The sequence below is a fragment of the Phyllopteryx taeniolatus genome, chromosome 13 (assembly GCF_024500385.1).
Source record: "Phyllopteryx taeniolatus isolate TA_2022b chromosome 13, UOR_Ptae_1.2, whole genome shotgun sequence".
NCBI classification, from domain to species: Eukaryota; Metazoa; Chordata; class Actinopteri; order Syngnathiformes; family Syngnathidae; genus Phyllopteryx; species Phyllopteryx taeniolatus.
Window position 1 is genome coordinate 19,778,426 of NC_084514.1, and position 18,279 is coordinate 19,796,704.

General features: G+C 42.9%; 1 protein-coding gene across 5 annotated transcripts in view; it reads left to right on the plus strand.

The window, feature by feature from the left end:
- The window catches only part of ttbk2a (tau tubulin kinase 2a), a 34,088-nt gene that overhangs the window by 11,433 nt on the left and 4,376 nt on the right, over positions 1-18,279 (plus strand). For 3 of the 5 annotated variants that reach the window (XM_061795360.1, XM_061795362.1, XM_061795363.1), the window contains exons 2-15: positions 254-402; positions 4,787-4,934; positions 6,682-6,755; positions 7,618-7,758; positions 8,584-8,688; positions 8,771-8,836; positions 9,344-9,436; positions 9,509-9,634; positions 10,126-10,283; positions 10,712-10,922; positions 11,260-11,471; positions 12,303-12,876; positions 14,225-14,545; positions 17,398-18,083. In XM_061795360.1, coding sequence (XP_061651344.1) covers positions 334-402; positions 4,787-4,934; positions 6,682-6,755; positions 7,618-7,758; positions 8,584-8,688; positions 8,771-8,836; positions 9,344-9,436; positions 9,509-9,634; positions 10,126-10,283; positions 10,712-10,922; positions 11,260-11,471; positions 12,303-12,876; positions 14,225-14,545; positions 17,398-18,083 — 2,984 coding nt within the window. In that variant the 5' untranslated portion in view covers positions 254-333. Of the gene's footprint in view, positions 1-253; positions 403-4,786; positions 4,935-6,681; positions 6,756-6,778; positions 7,532-7,617; positions 7,759-8,583; positions 8,689-8,770; positions 8,837-9,343; positions 9,437-9,508; positions 9,635-10,125; positions 10,284-10,711; positions 10,923-11,259; positions 11,472-12,302; positions 12,877-14,224; positions 14,546-17,397; positions 18,084-18,279 lie in introns of those variants that run through there. The other 2 variants (XM_061795365.1, XM_061795364.1) reach the window with 2 other exon arrangements.

Consider the following 18,279-nt stretch of genomic DNA (forward strand, 5'->3'; position numbering starts at 1 on the left):
ATTTCAAAATAGTAATTCATGCTTCATTTTCTTTGTATTATTTATAATACATTAATCCTCATTAAAAAAATTAATACAATAAAAAATATATTTTTAGGTTTTTAATCTTTTGACATTTTATGTACCATTGTTTATTTTAATGATAAAATAATAATCCATGCTCTTTTTTATTTTATTTTTACACTTAACTAAATCATAGTTAATTATCCAACTATTTAATAGATTAACATGTTTGACATTTTTTGTTTTACAGGTTCCGGATGCTCAACCCCTAACTGATACCGTGACTCGAGAGTGGGAGGCGGGCCGTAGCAGCCCGGGTCTTCAGGCGGCATGAGCGGGGGAACGGAGCAAGCCGACATCCTCAGTGTGCTCTCCCTGGTGAAGGAACGATGGAAAGTGGTGAGCCATGACGTCGCTTTATCCAAAGATTTTAGTAAGTCACGTCGGTGCAAGTCATATTGTAAGTAAGTTTCAAGTCTTAACCTTCAAGTTTCAAACTAAGTTACAGTGGGGGGGGGGGAAAATATATATCAAACAAGTCGAGTGGCGTTATTACTTTGGTTACGCAAGTCATAAGTCAGTCACAATATAGTTAACGGAGCTTACCTGACTTTGTGGGCTTTATAGTGACTGATAAGCTTCGATGTCGTACTTGTTGTGATTCTTGTTTTTAAGTTGCAAACTTTGCATGTTGCCAATCTCTTGTTCATGATTTTATAAAAAACAAAATGCGGGTCGGCACCTGCAGATTCACTGATTGTTTTTATTTTTTAAAATGTTTAAAAAAAAAATAATTTTAATATTATAATTATTTTTTTAATGTTTACATTTTTTGTCTTTTCCAATTTATTTTTAAAACCCCAATTCCAATGAAGTTGGGACGTTGTGTTAAACATAAATAAAAAAAGAATACAATGATTTGCAAATCATGTCCAATGTATATTTAATTGAATACACTACAAAGACAAGATATTTCATGTTCAAACTGATCAACTTGATTGTTTTTAGCAAATAATCATGAACTTAGAATTTTATGGCCGCAACACGTTCCAAAAAAGCTGGGACAGGGTCATGTTTACCACTGTCTTACATCACCTTTTCTTTTAACAACATTCAATAAACGTTTGGGAACTGAGGACACTAATTGTTGAAGCTTTGTAGGTGGAATTCTTTCCCTTTCTTGCTCGATGTACAGCTTCAGGTGTTCAACAGTCCGGGGTCTCCGTTGTCGTATTTTACGCTTCATAATGCGCCACACATTTTCAATGGGAGACAGGCGTGTACTGCAGGCAGGCCAGTCTAGTACCCGCACTCTTTTACTACGAAGCCACGCTGTTGTAACACGTGCAGAATGTGTTTTGGCATTGTCTTGCTGAAGTAAGCAGGGGCGTCTGTGAAAAAGACATCGCTTGGATGGCAGCATCTGTTTCTCCAAAACCTGTATGTACCTTCCAGCATTAATGGTGCCTTCACAGATGTGTAAGTTACCCATGCCATTGGCACTAACACAGCCCCATACCATCACAGATGCTGGCTTTTGAACTTTGCGTCCATAACAGTCCGGATGGTTCTTTTCCTCTTTGGCCCGGAGGACACAACGTCCACAATTTCCAAAAACAATTTGAAATGCGGACTCGTCGGACTACAGAACACTTTTCCACTTTGCGTCAATCCATCTTAGATGAGCTCGGATCCAGAGAAGCCGGCGGCGTTTCTGGGTGTTGTTGATAAATGCCTTCTGCTTTGCATAGTAGAGTTTCAAGTTGCACTTACGGATGTAGCGCCGAACTGCATTTACTGACATTGGTTTTCTGAAGTGTTCCTGAGCCCATGCGGTGATATCCTTTACACATTGATGTTGGTTTTTGATGCAGTGCCGCCTGAGGGATCGAAGGTCACGGGCATTCAATGTTGGTTTTCGGCCTTGCCGCTTACATGCAGTGATTTCTCTGGATGATATTATGGACTGTAGATGATGAAATCCCTAAATTCCTTGCAATTGCACGTTGAGGAACATTGTCCTTAAACTGTTGGAGTATTTTCTCACGCACTTGTTCACAGCGAGGTGAACCTCACCCCATCTTTGCTTGTGAATGACTGAGCAATTCAGGGAAGCTCCTTTTCTACCCAATCATGGCACTCACCTGTTCCCAATGAGCCTGTTCACCTGTGGGATGTTGCAAACAGGTGTTTGATGAGCATTCCTCAACTTTCGCAGTCTTTTTTGCCACCTGTCCCAGCTTTTTTGGAACGTGTTGCAGCCATAAAATTCTAAGTTCATGATTATTTGCTAAAAACAATAAAGTTGATCACTTTGAACATGAAATATCTTGTCTTTGTAGTGTATTCAATTCAATATAGGTTGAACATGATGAGCAAATCATGTTCTTTTTTTTGGGGGGGGGGGTAACCCTGAAAACGTTTGGTGGCAGTTTATCCCCGCTTATTCAATAAAAAAAAAAAATAATAATAATAATAATGTAAACTTATTATAATTTTTTTTTTACAAAGCCGTTATAATGGGCTTCAATTATCTGCGGACTTTCGCTATTCGCGGTCCAGCCAGGTCCTCATCTCCCTTGCATAGCGTGGTACACTTAATTCAAACTCAGTGATGCAGTTCAATTCAAAGTCAAGTCTGGTAAGTCAAACGTAAAAAAATAAAATAGTCCGCTTAAGTCTGACTCAGGTCAAGCCAGGTGACTCAAGTCCACCACAACTGGTTTATGCGTAAAAAGTCAGTGACGGACATTTCCGGGGTCACAAGTAGCACTGCGGCAGCGCCAGCTCTAAAAATAGCCTCGGCGTTGCTATTTCTGGCAGCGATCGAACTATAAAAGACGCAAGAGAGAGGGCGCGTTGTTCCTATAGAGAGAACGAGAGAGAGCGAGACCAAATCCTTCAGTGCCAGCCACGTTAGCTCCTCGCCGTGCTGCCACTTCCACTCCGCTAAGGAGCGCACTTACGTAAGAATGCTGCAGTTAATCCCCGCGTGGAGGACGGCGAAGGGCACGCGGCGGCTTACGGGGAAATAAAAGATCCGCTTAGTGCTCAGAGGTGAGAGTGGAAAGGTTGGAGAGGCAGGGTGCAAATTAGGTGACGATATGCGTGCAGCATATGACAGCCGTGTTGTGCGTTTCATTGAGGGTAGGGTGTTTAGACAGCAGCCTGTCTTTCAGGGGTGGACTGCACGGATGCACGTGGAATCTTAATCAGTTTTTAATACAGGACAAAAGTATGAGCCGGCCCACTCCAGTTTGTAATCCCGCCCACTGAGCATTTACGATATTAGGAGTCCAGTCTTATCTTTTGCATTCATTCATTGTCCTAAAATTGGTAAATTAAAATGTACTTATTTATTTTTTTTAAATGATCTCATTAAATAATTGGTCACCCCAGAAATAATAAATAATAAAAAAGATGAGTAAAATATATATTGTTTTACATATAAATGTAACTATTTAATATATTTTATTAAATAATAATAATAAGCTTAAACTTTTACACACACGTACAATAACAACAATAACAATGAACTGTTTGCACATTTTACATAGCCATTATCTGTTTTTATTTTGAATAAATAATTGGTTAATTATAGTGAAACTGATTCTAAATGATAAAAGTGTCACGAGAGAATAAATTATCTATTGTTAAACAATTTTAGTATTTCACTATTTCGTTTACATTTATTGTATCAAATAACTGGTTAATTAATTATAATTAAAATACATTACTTATTAATAATACAATTAAAGCGAGTGATTTGTTTTAAAATAAACTATTTTATGTATCTCTATCTGTTTATTTCAATTAAATAACTTGTTAATCAATTATAATGAAATTCATTCTGAATACAATTGTAACATGAGAATGAATTATTATTTTATTGTTAAACACATTTTAATAAATTTTTTAAATTGGAATTTATTAAATAATTGGTTAATTATTATTTAATTATCAATAATAAAATTATAACATGAGAATAGCAAAATATTCTAACATGTCAAATATACATTTTAAGTCTGTTTCATTTTTATTAAATGTGTCAATTATAATTAATCATAAATAATACAATTAAATCATTCCAATTAATTACTTTATTACTAAAATAACAATTTTACTTATTTTACATCCACTTTGTATTTATTTTATTAAAGCCATCCATCCATCTATTTTCTTTACCGCTTATCCTCACTCGGGTCGCGGGTGTGCTGGCGCCTATCCCAGCTATCATCGGGCGGGAGGCGGGGCACACCCCGAACTGGTTGCCAGCCAATCGCAGGGTACATTGAAACAAACGACCATTCGCACTCACATTCAGACCTATGGGAAATTTAGAGTCTTCAGTCAACCTACCATGCGTGTTTTTGGGATGTGGGAGGAAAGCAGAGTGCCCGGAGAAAACCCACCCAGGCACGGGGAGAATATGCAAACTCCACACAGGCGGGGCCGGGGAATGAACCCCGGTCCCCAGAACTGTGAGGCAGATGTGCTAACCAGTCGATCACCGTGCCGGCTATTTTGTTAAACAAATTGGTTAATTATAAATGATCAGATTTAAAATTTGAGAACAAGTCATGATTTCCTAATTTAAAGTAAACAATTTTACATACAAACCTGTCCATTTTAAAACGTAAATGTGGCCGGTTAGCACGAAGGTTTGCGCACCCCAACTCACATTTGAGGCATGTTGATCCTTCTCTTCAATAATTGTCAGGTTTGTGGGATCTCTGTGTAAAACAGGGAATTGATATCGAATCTCCCCCTGCCCGTCATTCAGGTGAAGAAGATCGGGGGCGGTGGTTTCGGGGAGATCTACGAGGCGCTTGACCTGCTGACCCGGGTCAGCGTGGCGCTCAAGGTGGAGTCAGCGCAGCAGCCCAAGCAGGTCCTCAAGATGGAGGTGGCCGTGCTCAAGAAACTCCAGGGTGAGTCCCCAAATACATGCGGCCCGGTCGGTTTCACTTTTCATCCTATCGATCGTCCTGACCGCTGTGACCTACGGAGGTTGGATACCCGAGATGATCTTTGGGATTCCTGCCAGAGGCCGTTGGTGGGAAAGACACACAAAGTCTGCCGTTTTGCTTTGAAGTGGCCATTTTAAGGTCATTTAAGCTCATTCTCCAGGGGTCCTTCTGAAGCGTACTTGTCCTGGAAATGTCATCAGATTCCAAATTTAAACCACTTACAGTATGCGGACAGAGCCTGGCAGGAAAGCTTTAGGAACATGCAACTTGGTAGGAAGTCTAACATGGGTAGATCCACAAAAAGGTCCAAAGAATATTATATTATATTATACTAGATATTTGTTCAACTATTGTTCAAGTTACTATAAAAGGTCTTTGGTTGCAAAAAAAACCAAAACAACTTTCAATATCTCAAGGTTATTATTTACTAAATATGACAATTTAAAATTTTGTTACAAATTTTAATAAGAATCACGGAAGTTGACACACATGATTTGGTTTCGTGGGCCACATAAAATGATGTGGCGGGCCAGCTCTGGCCCCCGGGCCTTGAGTTTGACACCAGTGTGACCTCGGATAAAGAAAAAAAAATCAAATCATAAAAAAAAAAAATCATTAATTTTATTCATGAGTCACTTTAGCTACCGTGCATGTTTCTGGTAGTGCAACATGACAATAACGCATCTCTCTTCATTTGTTCATTGTCCTCTCTTTTCTTTTTTTTTTTTTAATATATTTTAAAACCACATGCCCTTTGCTGTATGTTTCTCCTCATCCGGGAGGAAAATCAATGGGGCCGGGATCATGTTCGCCATCTAACGGCCAAGGGGCGTCGCGCTTGCGTTGCTTCTCCCGAGGGAACCGGAGACGAAACCTGACTCCTCAGCTCTTCGTCCAAAACTTTGCGGACCAACGCAGCTCTTAAGATAAAACATCTAGAGAAGCCTCATCATTAGGGCAGTGATGGTCTGACATTTTGGTTCAAAGCGGCCATTTTCGGCTCATTTCGGACAATTTTAGGGGTCCTTGAAAAACAAACTCACCCTAGAGATTTTGTCAGTTTGCGACCAAATTTGAAACATACGGGAGACACTAAATTGCAAGAATGTTTAGTTTTTGTCACTGCATGTGGCCAGAGAGGATTAACGAGTCACCATATAACACAAAACGTAAAAATCTCAACTGCACAAGATCAGAGCCATGAAAAAGACACAGGAGTCTGCAATTTTTCTTTTTTTTTTGGAGATGGCCATTTTAGGGTCATTTTTGCCATTTCCATGGGTCCATCAAAATCAAACTCCACATTGAGATTATTTCACATCGCTACCAAATATGAACTTTGTATGTAAGACATTCGTCATTGCTGGTAGGTGTTGAACGGTGTCAAAATTCGAGGATTTGCCAAAACCTGAAACTGATAGCAACTCAACTAGAAGATCAGAGCTACTTTCACTTAGCAACATAAACGCAAAATATCTCAAAGAAGCCATGGCCAAAAACACACAGGGAGACCAAATTGGTCTTGTGAAGCTCACGATGAAGCCGTTACCGGAAGGTCTTGTTGCCTCAGCGCCGATGTCCTTCGAAACCAGCGAGCCATCCATTTTCAAATGTCGACCCGATGTTGTGCATCCATGCCTGCAAATTGTGCGACCAACCAGTCGCTATGCACGCCAGTGTCTGACGTCACGTCTTTTGTCCCTCGCAGGCAAAGACCACGTGTGCCGCTTCGTGGGATGCGGCCGCAACGACCGCTTCAACTACGTTGTGATGGAGCTCCAGGTCGGTCGCCTTTCGTCTCCGACTAAAAACCCAGAACAGTTTTTGACTGAGAAAGTGTTGTTTTGGAGTCGAAAAAGTAGAGACGGGACTGTGCTTGCACAAAGGTGCCTCAGTTTTACTAACCCAAATTTGTGCTTAAGTTGGAATGCGACGTAGTCAGGCTCTAAGCTAAGCTAAAGCGGTCGTCAAGTCATAACTGCAGGAAATATTCATATGAAAACGCATGACCGCCCAGCAAACTAGTTCATTGCGCGCTGTTCGCAATCGTACTGTGAAAACTGCTACTGTTGCACCTGCTTGCATCGTTTGCTTCCTTAAAAGAAGACAAACTATGTTGCACTTTCTGACAAAGAAAATATTTAGGCTTAACTTTTACTCTTCCGCTTGTCTGCATTCTTTGTTTCCCAAAAAGAAGAGAAAGACCTGTTGGATTACTGTTTCAACTGTTACCGTTGCACATTTCTTATCAAGAAGACCAACTATTCATATTGCACTTTCCACATGTTTGAATACTACATGTACTGTATGTACATATAGTTATATTTTTGTATACATTATTTTAGTTTTTGAGAATCTTTCATTTCTTGCACATTTGAGTCAACAGGTTTTTAAAAAACATTTTTTTACATGAAAACCTTTTGAAACATTCCAGTTTTTGTCGCGTGAACGTATTCTGGGCCAAAAACAATGAATTTATCCTCCGATCAGCTGCTTCTCTCATGTCTGAAGTGTTTACCAAACATTTGACCTGCACGTCTGGCCACGTCTATTACTGGGTAAAGAAACTTACTACTACTGCTACTGAAGTGTAACGGCGGATGAGCCGGACGAGCTAACGGCTGTCACTCGCGCGTCCTCGCAGGGTCGTAATTTGGCCGACCTGAGGAGGAGCATGAGCCGGGGGACGTTCAGCATCAGCACCACCCTGCGTCTGGGCCGCCAGATCCTGGAGGCCATCGAGAGCATTCACTCCGTGGGCTTCCTGCATCGTGACATCAAACCAGTACGCTCACTTTTGCTTGCGTGTGTTTGTGTCTGTTTTTATTTCTTTATGCATTTATTTATTTACAGTATTCTACTTTTCTTTTTATATTAACCATGTAGTACAGCTAGAAAATATCTTCTAAAATTGAATTTTAATCATAATTAACAAGCCTCTTTACTGACTGAGTGCAGCTTAGCCAGTGAGATCAGAATACAGTCTGACAAATACAATAATACAAAATAAATAAAATAAAATGTGGAATAAAGACAAGTGAAAATAAATAAATATAAATTATGAAATAATAAGACTTAATCTCTAAAAAGGATACAAATAAAATAGCTGAATAATAAAAATCATAAATCATGCTCATTTTTGCGGTATTATTTATAATTGAATTACAATTTATCAAGCAATTTGCTAAAATAAAAAAATGTTCACTGTATATGTGAAATTGTTCATTGTCATTATATTTGGCATCTTATTTACAATGACTCAAATAAATGAAACGGTTTAATTAAGCAATTTTAGGGATTAGGCCTTATTTATAATTAATTTAAATATTATTTCTCCAGCAATTTAATAAAATAAAAAACAATGTAGAATGCATATGTAAAATTGTTTATTGTACTAATGTTTGCATTTTATTTTTCACAATTAATCAGAAACTATTGAATGAAATAAATCAATAAAAAGTGATGAAAACTCAATAAATATGTTTAAATTAACAAAGCTTAGGGAAAAATTGCTAATACTCGGTGGGTCGGATTATAGAGAACCGAGAGATTTGAATGAAGCCAGTCTAGTCCACTATTTCATATTTTCACTGAGTTATTGTTTTTTCAGTCCAACTTCGCTATGGGTCGCTTCCCCAGCACCTGCCGCACATGCTACATGCTGGACTTCGGCTTAGCCCGCCAGTTCACTAACTCATGCCAAGAGGTCCGACCGGTAAGTGCGTCCCACCCAGACCGTGGGCAGGGAACCATTTTTAACTCTTATTTCTCACGCCGCCTCCATCTTTTTTTGTCAGCCCCGCCCGGTGGCAGGATTCCGGGGAACGGTGCGTTACGCGTCCGTCAACGCACACAAAAATAAGGTAAACATGTTACATCCGGAAACTGGTTGTGCGCAAACTCTGTCGGGATTGTTTGATCGAGCTACGTGCATCTTTCACGTGTTAGCTAATTATTTTTCATCGTTTTGTGACATTTTGGCTGTGTTATGGCCCTTTTCTGTTTTGTTTTTAAGTGTGGGTGAAAGAGGATGCGCCATAGAAGTAAGACTGTTGAAGGGCATGCGATTGAGGTCTTTGTGCCTTTTAAAATTTGTTTGAAATCTTTTTTGTTTTGTTTTGTTTGATAATTAAACAGAATATGTTAAAACAGCTTTTCTGTCGTTGGGGGTACTTGCAAGGGGGACGGGGTGCGCAATCTCTGTCGGGATTGTTTCATCTAGTTATGTGCTCAACTTGCGCTAGCTAATTTTCAAAATTAATTTGTGACGTGTTTTACTTTGTTCATTTATTATTATTTTTTTTACTTTCTCTTGACTTGTTTTGGAGTTTGTGTGACACGTGTCCACCAACCTTGGTGTTATTGTGCAGGAGATGGGTCGCCATGACGACCTGTGGTCCCTCTTCTACATGCTGGTGGAGTTCCTTGTCGGCCAGTTGCCGTGGAGGAAGATCAAGGACAAGGTAAAAAACATCTCGCATCCTGGAAGAGCAAAGGAATTAGCGTTCCACCAGCTTGTGTTTGTGTTCATTCAGGAGCACGTGGGCAAATTAAAGGACACGTACGACCACCGTTTGATGCTCAAACACCTGCCGGCGGAATTCGGCGTCTTCCTGGAGCACATCTCAAGTCTGGACTACTTCACCAAGCCCGACTACCAGGTGACGGGGTCCTGATCCGGTTGGAGAAACTAGACGTGGTTCATCTGAGCCGGAGTTGTTCACTCTGAAGCCCGGCCTGCGGGCCATTTGCGAGCCACCTTCAATTTCTTAGCAGCCCGTGGCATATACTGTACTCTATGCAACTACTGTATGCTGATGTGAGTTGAGGCGTTTCATTCAGACAAAAATAGGGGGCGGTGTAACGCATACAAGACATACTAAACTGATTTGATGATGACACACAAGAAGACAATCGCAACTAAACTGCAGTAATTGGAGTCATTTTTCATGGAGGAGAAAGAATATATGCCTGTGATTTATTTTTTATTTTTTTGTGTTGTGTTTGCACATGTATTATATAAGTTATACATACAGTAATTGCTTGATGGAGTTTTCTGTATGCAGCCCTCAGAGGAAATAAGTTTAGAAACCCCTGATTGAGACTAAAAGTATTTTTTTATTCATTTTTTTGTTATTTTTGTGTTTCTCAGCTGTTGATGTCAGTGTTCGACAGCAGCATGAAGACGTACAACGTGGTGGAGAACGACCCTTACGACTGGGAGAGGACGGGCACGGACGGCACCCTGGTGATCAGCGCCAGCGCCACCACACCGCAGCACCACACCCGCCTCACGCCCGCGCACATGGGGTGCGTTTCATTTCAAATCAGATATAATATGAATATACTTTCAATTAACAATTCGGGGGGCGGGGAATCCAGTTCCATCGTTTGGCGCAAAATTGACAGGACGAATGAAAATGTCTCAAGGAACCATGCGTGCAATTGAACTGGAAGTGTGCTATTTTACCTTGAAGCAGCCATTTTGGGCCCATTCCGGGGCTTGTACTTTTTGACGAACGCTCACTAATCGTAAACCAGACAGTCATTTGAAACCCTAAACCTAACTTGAAACCATACTTAGAAATTCTAACCAGTGATACATTACTTACGTACCAAGCCTAAAAAGTTACCTTTTCTGAAATATTGGGCTTTTTCTGCCCAAAGATCAAATATAACGTGACTATGAGAATGTCAAAATCACTTACCGAAGCTTTGGTCCCTTTTCGCGCCATTAGCATGGCCAACGCCTCCCTTATTCCGGGTGACTTGATGCGTGAGAACACCGAGGAGGTTCTGCAAGATGAGCAGCTCAGCGACGCCGACAACAACGTGGCCGCACCCGAACGTGTGCCGGGTTCTCCGGGCCACCCGCCGCGGACGCAGGAGGCCGACGTGTGGGAGGAGCTGGACCGCAACCGCAACCGGATCCACACGGCCTTGTGGAAGGTGAACCGCAAAGTAGCGTCGACATCACGTGTGGACAAACTACAGATAAGCCGACATGATTTATTCAGGGCCGATACCGATTATTAGTAGTCGAGGAGGTAGATAACCGGTATTTGGATCCGATTTTCATTTACAGTAAAAGAAAAAATGTATAGCGTCAACATTTTGAATAACAACACTTCCTATAAATGCTTTCAAGCATATGTTTATTAAATATGATTAAATGTTTATGTTGGGATAGGCTCCAGCACGCCCGCGACACTAGTGAGGAGAAGCGGTACAGAAAATGGATGGATGTTTATTATTTGTGAACATTGTGTCTTGATCTGACGTCCAGGCTGCCGCCGAGGAGGAGCAAAGCAACCCCCAGGGCAACCAAGGCCACCCGAGCCCGTACGGATGCCCCAGCCTGGCCTCGCCCGTCAAGATGTCTTCAGAGGAGCGCGAGGGCCCTCTGCTCAGGAAGCTGCGCAACATCCACAGCTTTGAGCTGGAGAAGAGACTCGGCCTAGAGTCCAAACCCAATCCGGAACGCTTCCTCGAGGCTTGGTACGTACCCAGGGACTGTTTGGAACCCTCGCCCAGCCTTAAAAGTGGAATTTGAAACACTCCCCCCAACCTCCCAATACTCTTTTTAGGATTTTTTCCAAACACCATAGGAATACCCCAGCAATCCCCAAAAGTAAAAAAAGATAACAATATTCATATGCAGTGTATACATACATACACATATACTGTGCTGTTCATATATGCAATTTGAAACACTGACCCTGGCTTGAAAGTGTAATTAAGACCCTAACCCGGGTTTGATACCCTCATTTGAAACCCTAATCCTGATTTGAAACCCTAACCCTGGCTAAATCCATAACTTGAACCCATAATTATGTTCGGAACCCTACTTTGAAACCCTAAAACTAATTTCACACCCTATTCCTGACTTGAAACCCGGATTTAAAACCCTAAACCTAACTTGAAACCATATGCCTGACTTGAAGCCCTAATTTCAAACCCTAACTCAAACTTGAAACCATAACCCTGACTGAAACCCTACTTTGAAGCCCTTACTCTCATATGAAAACCTACTTTGAAGCCACAACCCTTGTTTGAAATTTTACCTTGAAACCCTAACCCTGGCTTGAAACCCTACTTTGAAAATCTAACCCTATCTTTTAGTATTAATTTGAAATGCTAAACCTAATTTGAATCCATAACCCTGACTTGAAAGCCTAATTTCAAACCATAACGCTTACTTGAAACCCTTCTTTGAAAACTTAACCTTAGCTTGAAACCCCAATTATGAACCCTAACTGCACTGTATTAACAAACTCTTGTCCTTGTGTTGTTAAATATCTGCTTAGTGTCTGTTTGGTGTCCTTTTAGTCCCACAAAGCAGATACTCAGCTGCGCCCAGCAGCAGCAACAACAACAAGAGGAGGAGGAGGGAGCCGAGGGGGCCGCCATCATTCCAGTAAACCAGGCTCTAGCGCCCCCTACCGGAGAGCGTCGCGAGCGGGTTTGGCACTACGACGAAGAGTTCCTTTCCGGCGGCGGTGGCGGGGGATCTCCTAAAGCGCCGTCCCCTGCCTCTCCGGAGCACGGCGACGGGGCGGCCAGCAGTGGGGGCTTCGTGGCCCTCAACCTCAGCTCGGGCCGGCAGGACGTGGACTCGCGGGACTGGGTTCTAGTGGAGCGGCCCGGAACCAAGGCCAGCTCCAGCCCTTCCGAAGAAGAAGAGAAGGAGGATGAAGAGGAGGCGGAGGTCCTGCAAGAACCCGGGTGGGACCGGGATGTGCCGAGCCCCGGCTCCGGGAAAGCAAAGCCAGACAGCTTGGGCTCTTCAAAGGGGAGCACGAAAGCCGACAAGCTGGAGCTCAGCGTGGGGCCCGCCGAGGCCCTGCCGCCCGTCACCCCTACCAGCCCCGCGGAAGTTCTGACCGAGGGGGTCCTCACCCAGGTAAGACCTAGTCCATACAGACTGCGCTTGGCGTTTTCTTTTTCGTGACAAACCAAATGCTTTTTCAGTGTTTCCCAACCTTTATTCAGCCAAGGCAAATCTCTTCGCTGTTGGCTGGAATCCTCGCATCTCCAAAACCATTATTTTTCAGGAAAGGCCCTTGCTGATAGAATAGTAGACCAGTGTCCTCTCACTTCCGGGGCGCTTTTTCAAAATCAAATAATCTGTAAATCTTTTATTTTTATGGAGAATGTTATAAGAATAGTTGGAAATTATATTCAAGTGTTTGAGGATCATAATTTGGGGTATACTTAAGGTCTAAATGTTTAATATTGGCAGTTATCAACATTTCCCTGCGAATAACAGGTTTTACTGTGACTAAATAATAATTTTCAGACCAATGAAGTGAAATTGCCGAGGCACAGTGGTTGGGAATCACTGCTTTAGGCGATTAAATCAAACAAAAATCCACACTTTTTTTTTTTTTTTAAATCAGGTTACAGCATGGGATGGCTTTTTGCTTTGAGTTGCAGATATCATGCTTGATTTGATAAGAACTTTTATTTGCAAAATAACCAATTATACGTTGGAATCTCTCCATTCTGCCTCAATCGGCTCAAAATTACTCAACAATAAATGCATATCATATAGACAGAGATCATATCCATATGATCCAAATAACAAAGAATTAATCCATTATTATTGTATAATTATGCTCATCCCTAATCACAACCCAGTTCCAACATCCTGCTCAGCCTACGGGTCCGGAAAACTTGCCAGGTCCATTCCACTCCCCTTCCCCAAAATTCCTTGTCGGTGCCATTTAGCAGAACAGTAACATGAAAAAAAGGTGTAAAAATGTGAAAGGCGGTTCAGATACTTCCTTCAAAGGTGGACAATTCCCGGCTTGACTTTGTTAGCCCCATTCCCTGACGTTAATACAGACCCTGGAAAAATCTGATCAAATGCCGAAGTTGATGCTACCTCCGAAGGCGGGAAATTGCCGGATTGAATTTTTTTCCCCTTCAATCCATGTCGGTGCTATTAAGAACAGCGATATGGAAAAAGGGCAAACCAAAGTCCAGCTTTTACAAGCGGCGCGAAAGCTGTTTTCTGTTACAACATCTAAGGCGGAAAATAGCCAGGTTGTAAATTCCGCGCCGGTGCAATTTATACAGAACGGTAACATGGAAAAAAATTCTTCTGACCCTTAAGGCAGCAAATTGCTGGGTGGATTTTTCGAACAGTGATTTGGAAACAAGTCCATGTTTTCCAGTGAGTGCAAAATGGGCTCCAACTTCCTCCGTTGTTTCACCGCCCCTCCTCTCTCCACCCTCCCCTCTCTTAGCACCCTACCTCTCCTCCGTCCCTGCCCGAGGAAGTGGCCGCCCGGACCTCCGACCCCATCCCTCTACGCTCCCCCAGCCCTTACACCCTCCTCAGCACCCTGTCGGACCCTCTCCACCTGCGCCATCCGCTGGCCATGAAGCGTAGCCAGTCTGCCGACCAGCACCGGGACCGCCCGCCGTCTTCCTCCTCTTGCCACGCTTCCTTGCCGCTTCCACCAAGACCCTCACCCAGTCGTAGGAAACTGCCCGCCATACCGGCCGGCGCCGCCAATGCCAACTTCCCCTCCGTTATCCGTATAACCAGGGCCCAGCTGCAGCAGGTGACCGGCCCCCTCACAGCGAACCTCGAGAGTCCGCTACAAAAAAGCCAAAGAAAAAACAAAAAGAGAAGCTTTCATGTTGAAATCTTGCGAAATATGCTATTTCATTATTTGTAATTTTTGTCAATTTTAGGGCTGCCAATATCGAATCTTTTTAGAATTGATTCTCCTATTGATTATTGATCGAATAATTGAATAATAATCGCCCCCGCACTATTATTATTTTTAGCAAAGTTTATCACTGGCCCAAGACTGTGTACGTCTGCAATAAATGTCAGTGTGAAACATAAGTTCTGGCAGCGCAAACATGGTTCCGGGTGTTTCTTTCTTTTTTTTTTTTTTTTTTTTTTTTTTTTTTTTTCTTGTGGTCCCGGCGGAGTTTCAGGGCATAAATTTTGCGGCGACCTATTTTTAAAGTTGACTTTGACGATTTATACGACTTTTTTCTTCTTTTCACCCAGCCATAGTCATTTTGTGGCTTATCTTTTTCGATAAGGGTTGCCAAAAAACCTCAAACCCTTTAAAAATATGTTTTGCACAAAACGCCAAAAGTGAAGAGTTAAAACACACTCATTTGCTGAAGCCCACGTCACTCACCTGGCATTCCCCACCTTTTAAGGTCCATACACACTCAAAGTCACAGATAATACAAGAGAACGTGACCGCAAGTGGAAAAAACAATACCTGCACCTCCCATGCACATGTCAATGTGTTTAATAATGGAAAATCAATTTTCACGCGATTAATCGATGGGATAATCGGAAGAATACTCAATTCTAAAATTATTCAATAGCTGCAGCCCTAAAATGTCACAAAAAAGCAAAATACAGGCATCAAGTCTTTGACTTTGGAGGTTCTGCTCTGAATATACTTTCATTCTGCTTCTGTGGCAAACCATTTTTCCTTTCTTTTTTTTGGGGGGGGTGGGGTTGTCTTTATTTGTTTTAATTTGCTTGTTTTGGCTTATTTGTCCTTTAATGCACGGAAACCCTGACATTCACGCATTGACAGCATGGCTCTAATGGCTACAAGTGATCTGAACACAAGTGTTTGTGTGTGTGTGTGTGTGTGTGTGTGTGTGTGTGTGTGTATACAGTATAACGTGCGAGTGCAGCATGTGTGCGCGTTTGGAATGTCGACTCATGACCACAGGTCGCATGGTCTCTTTTGTTTCAGATCGTCTTTGTGCTCTCCATCTTCCTCTTCCTCTCTCTCTCCCTGTATTTGTTCCTCACCCTCTCTTCACTGAAGCCCCCTGCCAAGTTGCGTGAAACCAAACCTTTCCTGTCCGCCTGTCCCTGGTTTAGCACTCACAAGCTTGACTGACACCATGCCCCATAGCACGTGTTGTGTGTCTGATAATGGTAGCTATGGTACTGCATGACCATTTATTGACAAACTAATCTCGATTTATTACTAACCCCAACCTTTTTATATATATATATAGATATATATATAATACAGTAAGCCCTCACTATTCGCGGGGGATAAGGACCGAGCCCTGCCGCGAATAGCGAAAAACTACTTGACACCCTCCCCCTTAAAAGGTTTTTAAATGCCAATAGATACAACAAGATGGTGCCAAATCACTACTTTTCTATGAGACAGAGCGCTTTTGCATGTCTAATAAGAAGGTACTCCCATCACTTTAACATAGATCCTCGGCAGAAGGATGTGACAAGATGGCGCCAAAGCACTACATTTCTATGAGACAGGGCGTTATAGTACAGATAGTTATTCACTTTAAAACTTTAGTAATTGCCTATATTAGGAGTTGAAACTGTCAAAAATACCGCTAACTATGTTTCCAAAACACTTTGATGTCATTTCAAACTCGTCTTGCAATGTTAGCCTTACAAATAAGTGCTTTGTAGATGATTAAATTTTGAAAAAAAAAAATAATGTTGGCTATACAAGAGTTTTTCAGCAAATAAAGGTTAAAAAAGTTCAGCTAATACATTATGTAAATTCGCAAACAAGTAGAGGACGCTGTAATTGATGCACCCCCTTAAAATGTTTATCATTGCCTATATTAATAACAGTAAATATCACACAAAGTAATTGAAGTAATTCCATTTTACTTGTACTGTGCCAAGCTTGTCCCCCATCAAGATTCCTCATTTATCACTTCAGCATACTTCATTGACACCAATGACTACTTTCCTATTGACCTGCTCCTTGGCACTGTCTTGTAGCATTTTATAGTGTACAAAAAAAAAACAACACACACAAATAGTTGAGTTTTGTAAGCAAGTAGGTAAGGAAAGATTGCAAAGAAAAAAATGCAAACAGGTGAATTTGTGAACAGATTACAGTGAACCACTGTCCATTCAGGGTTGGCCTTTCACAAATTCACCTCTTCTCATATTTTTTTTAGGGGTGGGGGATTAATGTATTCACCATTATTCCTTGATAAACTCACCTCTTCAAAGCCATGTCTAATATGAAAATACTATTTGGCGCCATGTTTTGGCATCTAGGTCTCAAGGAACTATGTTGGGGGGAGGAGCTTCATTTAGTGAAGCCATTGCATTGTCTAATAGAAAGAAAAGTGCTTTTTCTGCCCTCTGTGGCATCCGTAGGCAGTTACCAAAATGTTGGGGGAGAGTGTCAATTACTCACGCATTACTGCTATTCGCGGCAGGGCTTGGTCACTATCCCACGTGAATAGCAGGGGTTCACTTTACTCCAAATTCCTCCTCCCTCACCAGGCTACTTGCTGGAGCCCGACACCACACCGTGTTGTACTCTACCAGCAAGAAGCCTTTTTCCAACAATTAATCACATTTTCCCCTGGGGGTTTAACGCCGTATTAACTTTAAATGTGTTGTCCGTTCGTCCCTCCCTTCTAGTTGACGGCTCAGCGTCCGTCAGGGCTGTCCTCGTCGTCTGGGTCGAACAGCGCCCACCCGCCGCAGGGGCGTGACGAAGCCAAAGCGGAGCCCACCAGAGACTCCCCGGGGACGCCGCCGGTCAACGGGGACGCCTCAAATCCGGTGCCGAGCTGCCGAAGCAGCTCCCCCCACACGCCTCGCAGCCCTTCTTTGACCAACGGACGCCGATCGCCAAGCCCTCCCTGCACTGAGGAGGACAATCCAGCCCCAGAAAATGTGGGCAGCCGAGTTTCCCCCTCCGCCCCTCGCCCCCGGCAGAGTCGCATCCCCGTGTTGGAACCCCCGCCCGCAGGCTCGGCCAAAGAAAAGCTCCTGCTGAAGAAAGCCAGCAATCTGGCTCCGCTGCCGTCCCCCTCCGCCTCGCCGTCCTTCTCCGACCGCCGTGCCCCCGCTGCCGTGGCCTCCCTCGCCAGGGACCCGCCGTCGTCCGCCTCCGACCGCTCCCAGGAGGAGGACTCGCTCGTGGGCTCACGCTCGGACCGCCAGGGGGACGCCTCCTTGTCGTCGTCCTCCAGCCCCCTGTCCCGCCGGAGCAGGATCCCTCGGCCTGTCCACTTGGCCTCGTCCGCCGAGCAGCTGGCCGCCCAGTTCCTGCCCCGCCCGCCTCCTGGGAAACCGCCATGCCGCAGCACGGTGGAGGGCAGGTACTTCAACATGTCTTTGTCATTTTCCATTGTAATGCATTAAAAAACCGGGACACTCATCCTTTTGAAATTAAACGGGAGGTCGAAAAATGATAAAATCGTAGTTCCACCCAGACGATTTTAGATGTGAGATTTCTAGCGGTACCAATTGTGTACTTCTACAATGCTAGGAAGTTCCCCGACCAGGATTTAGGGA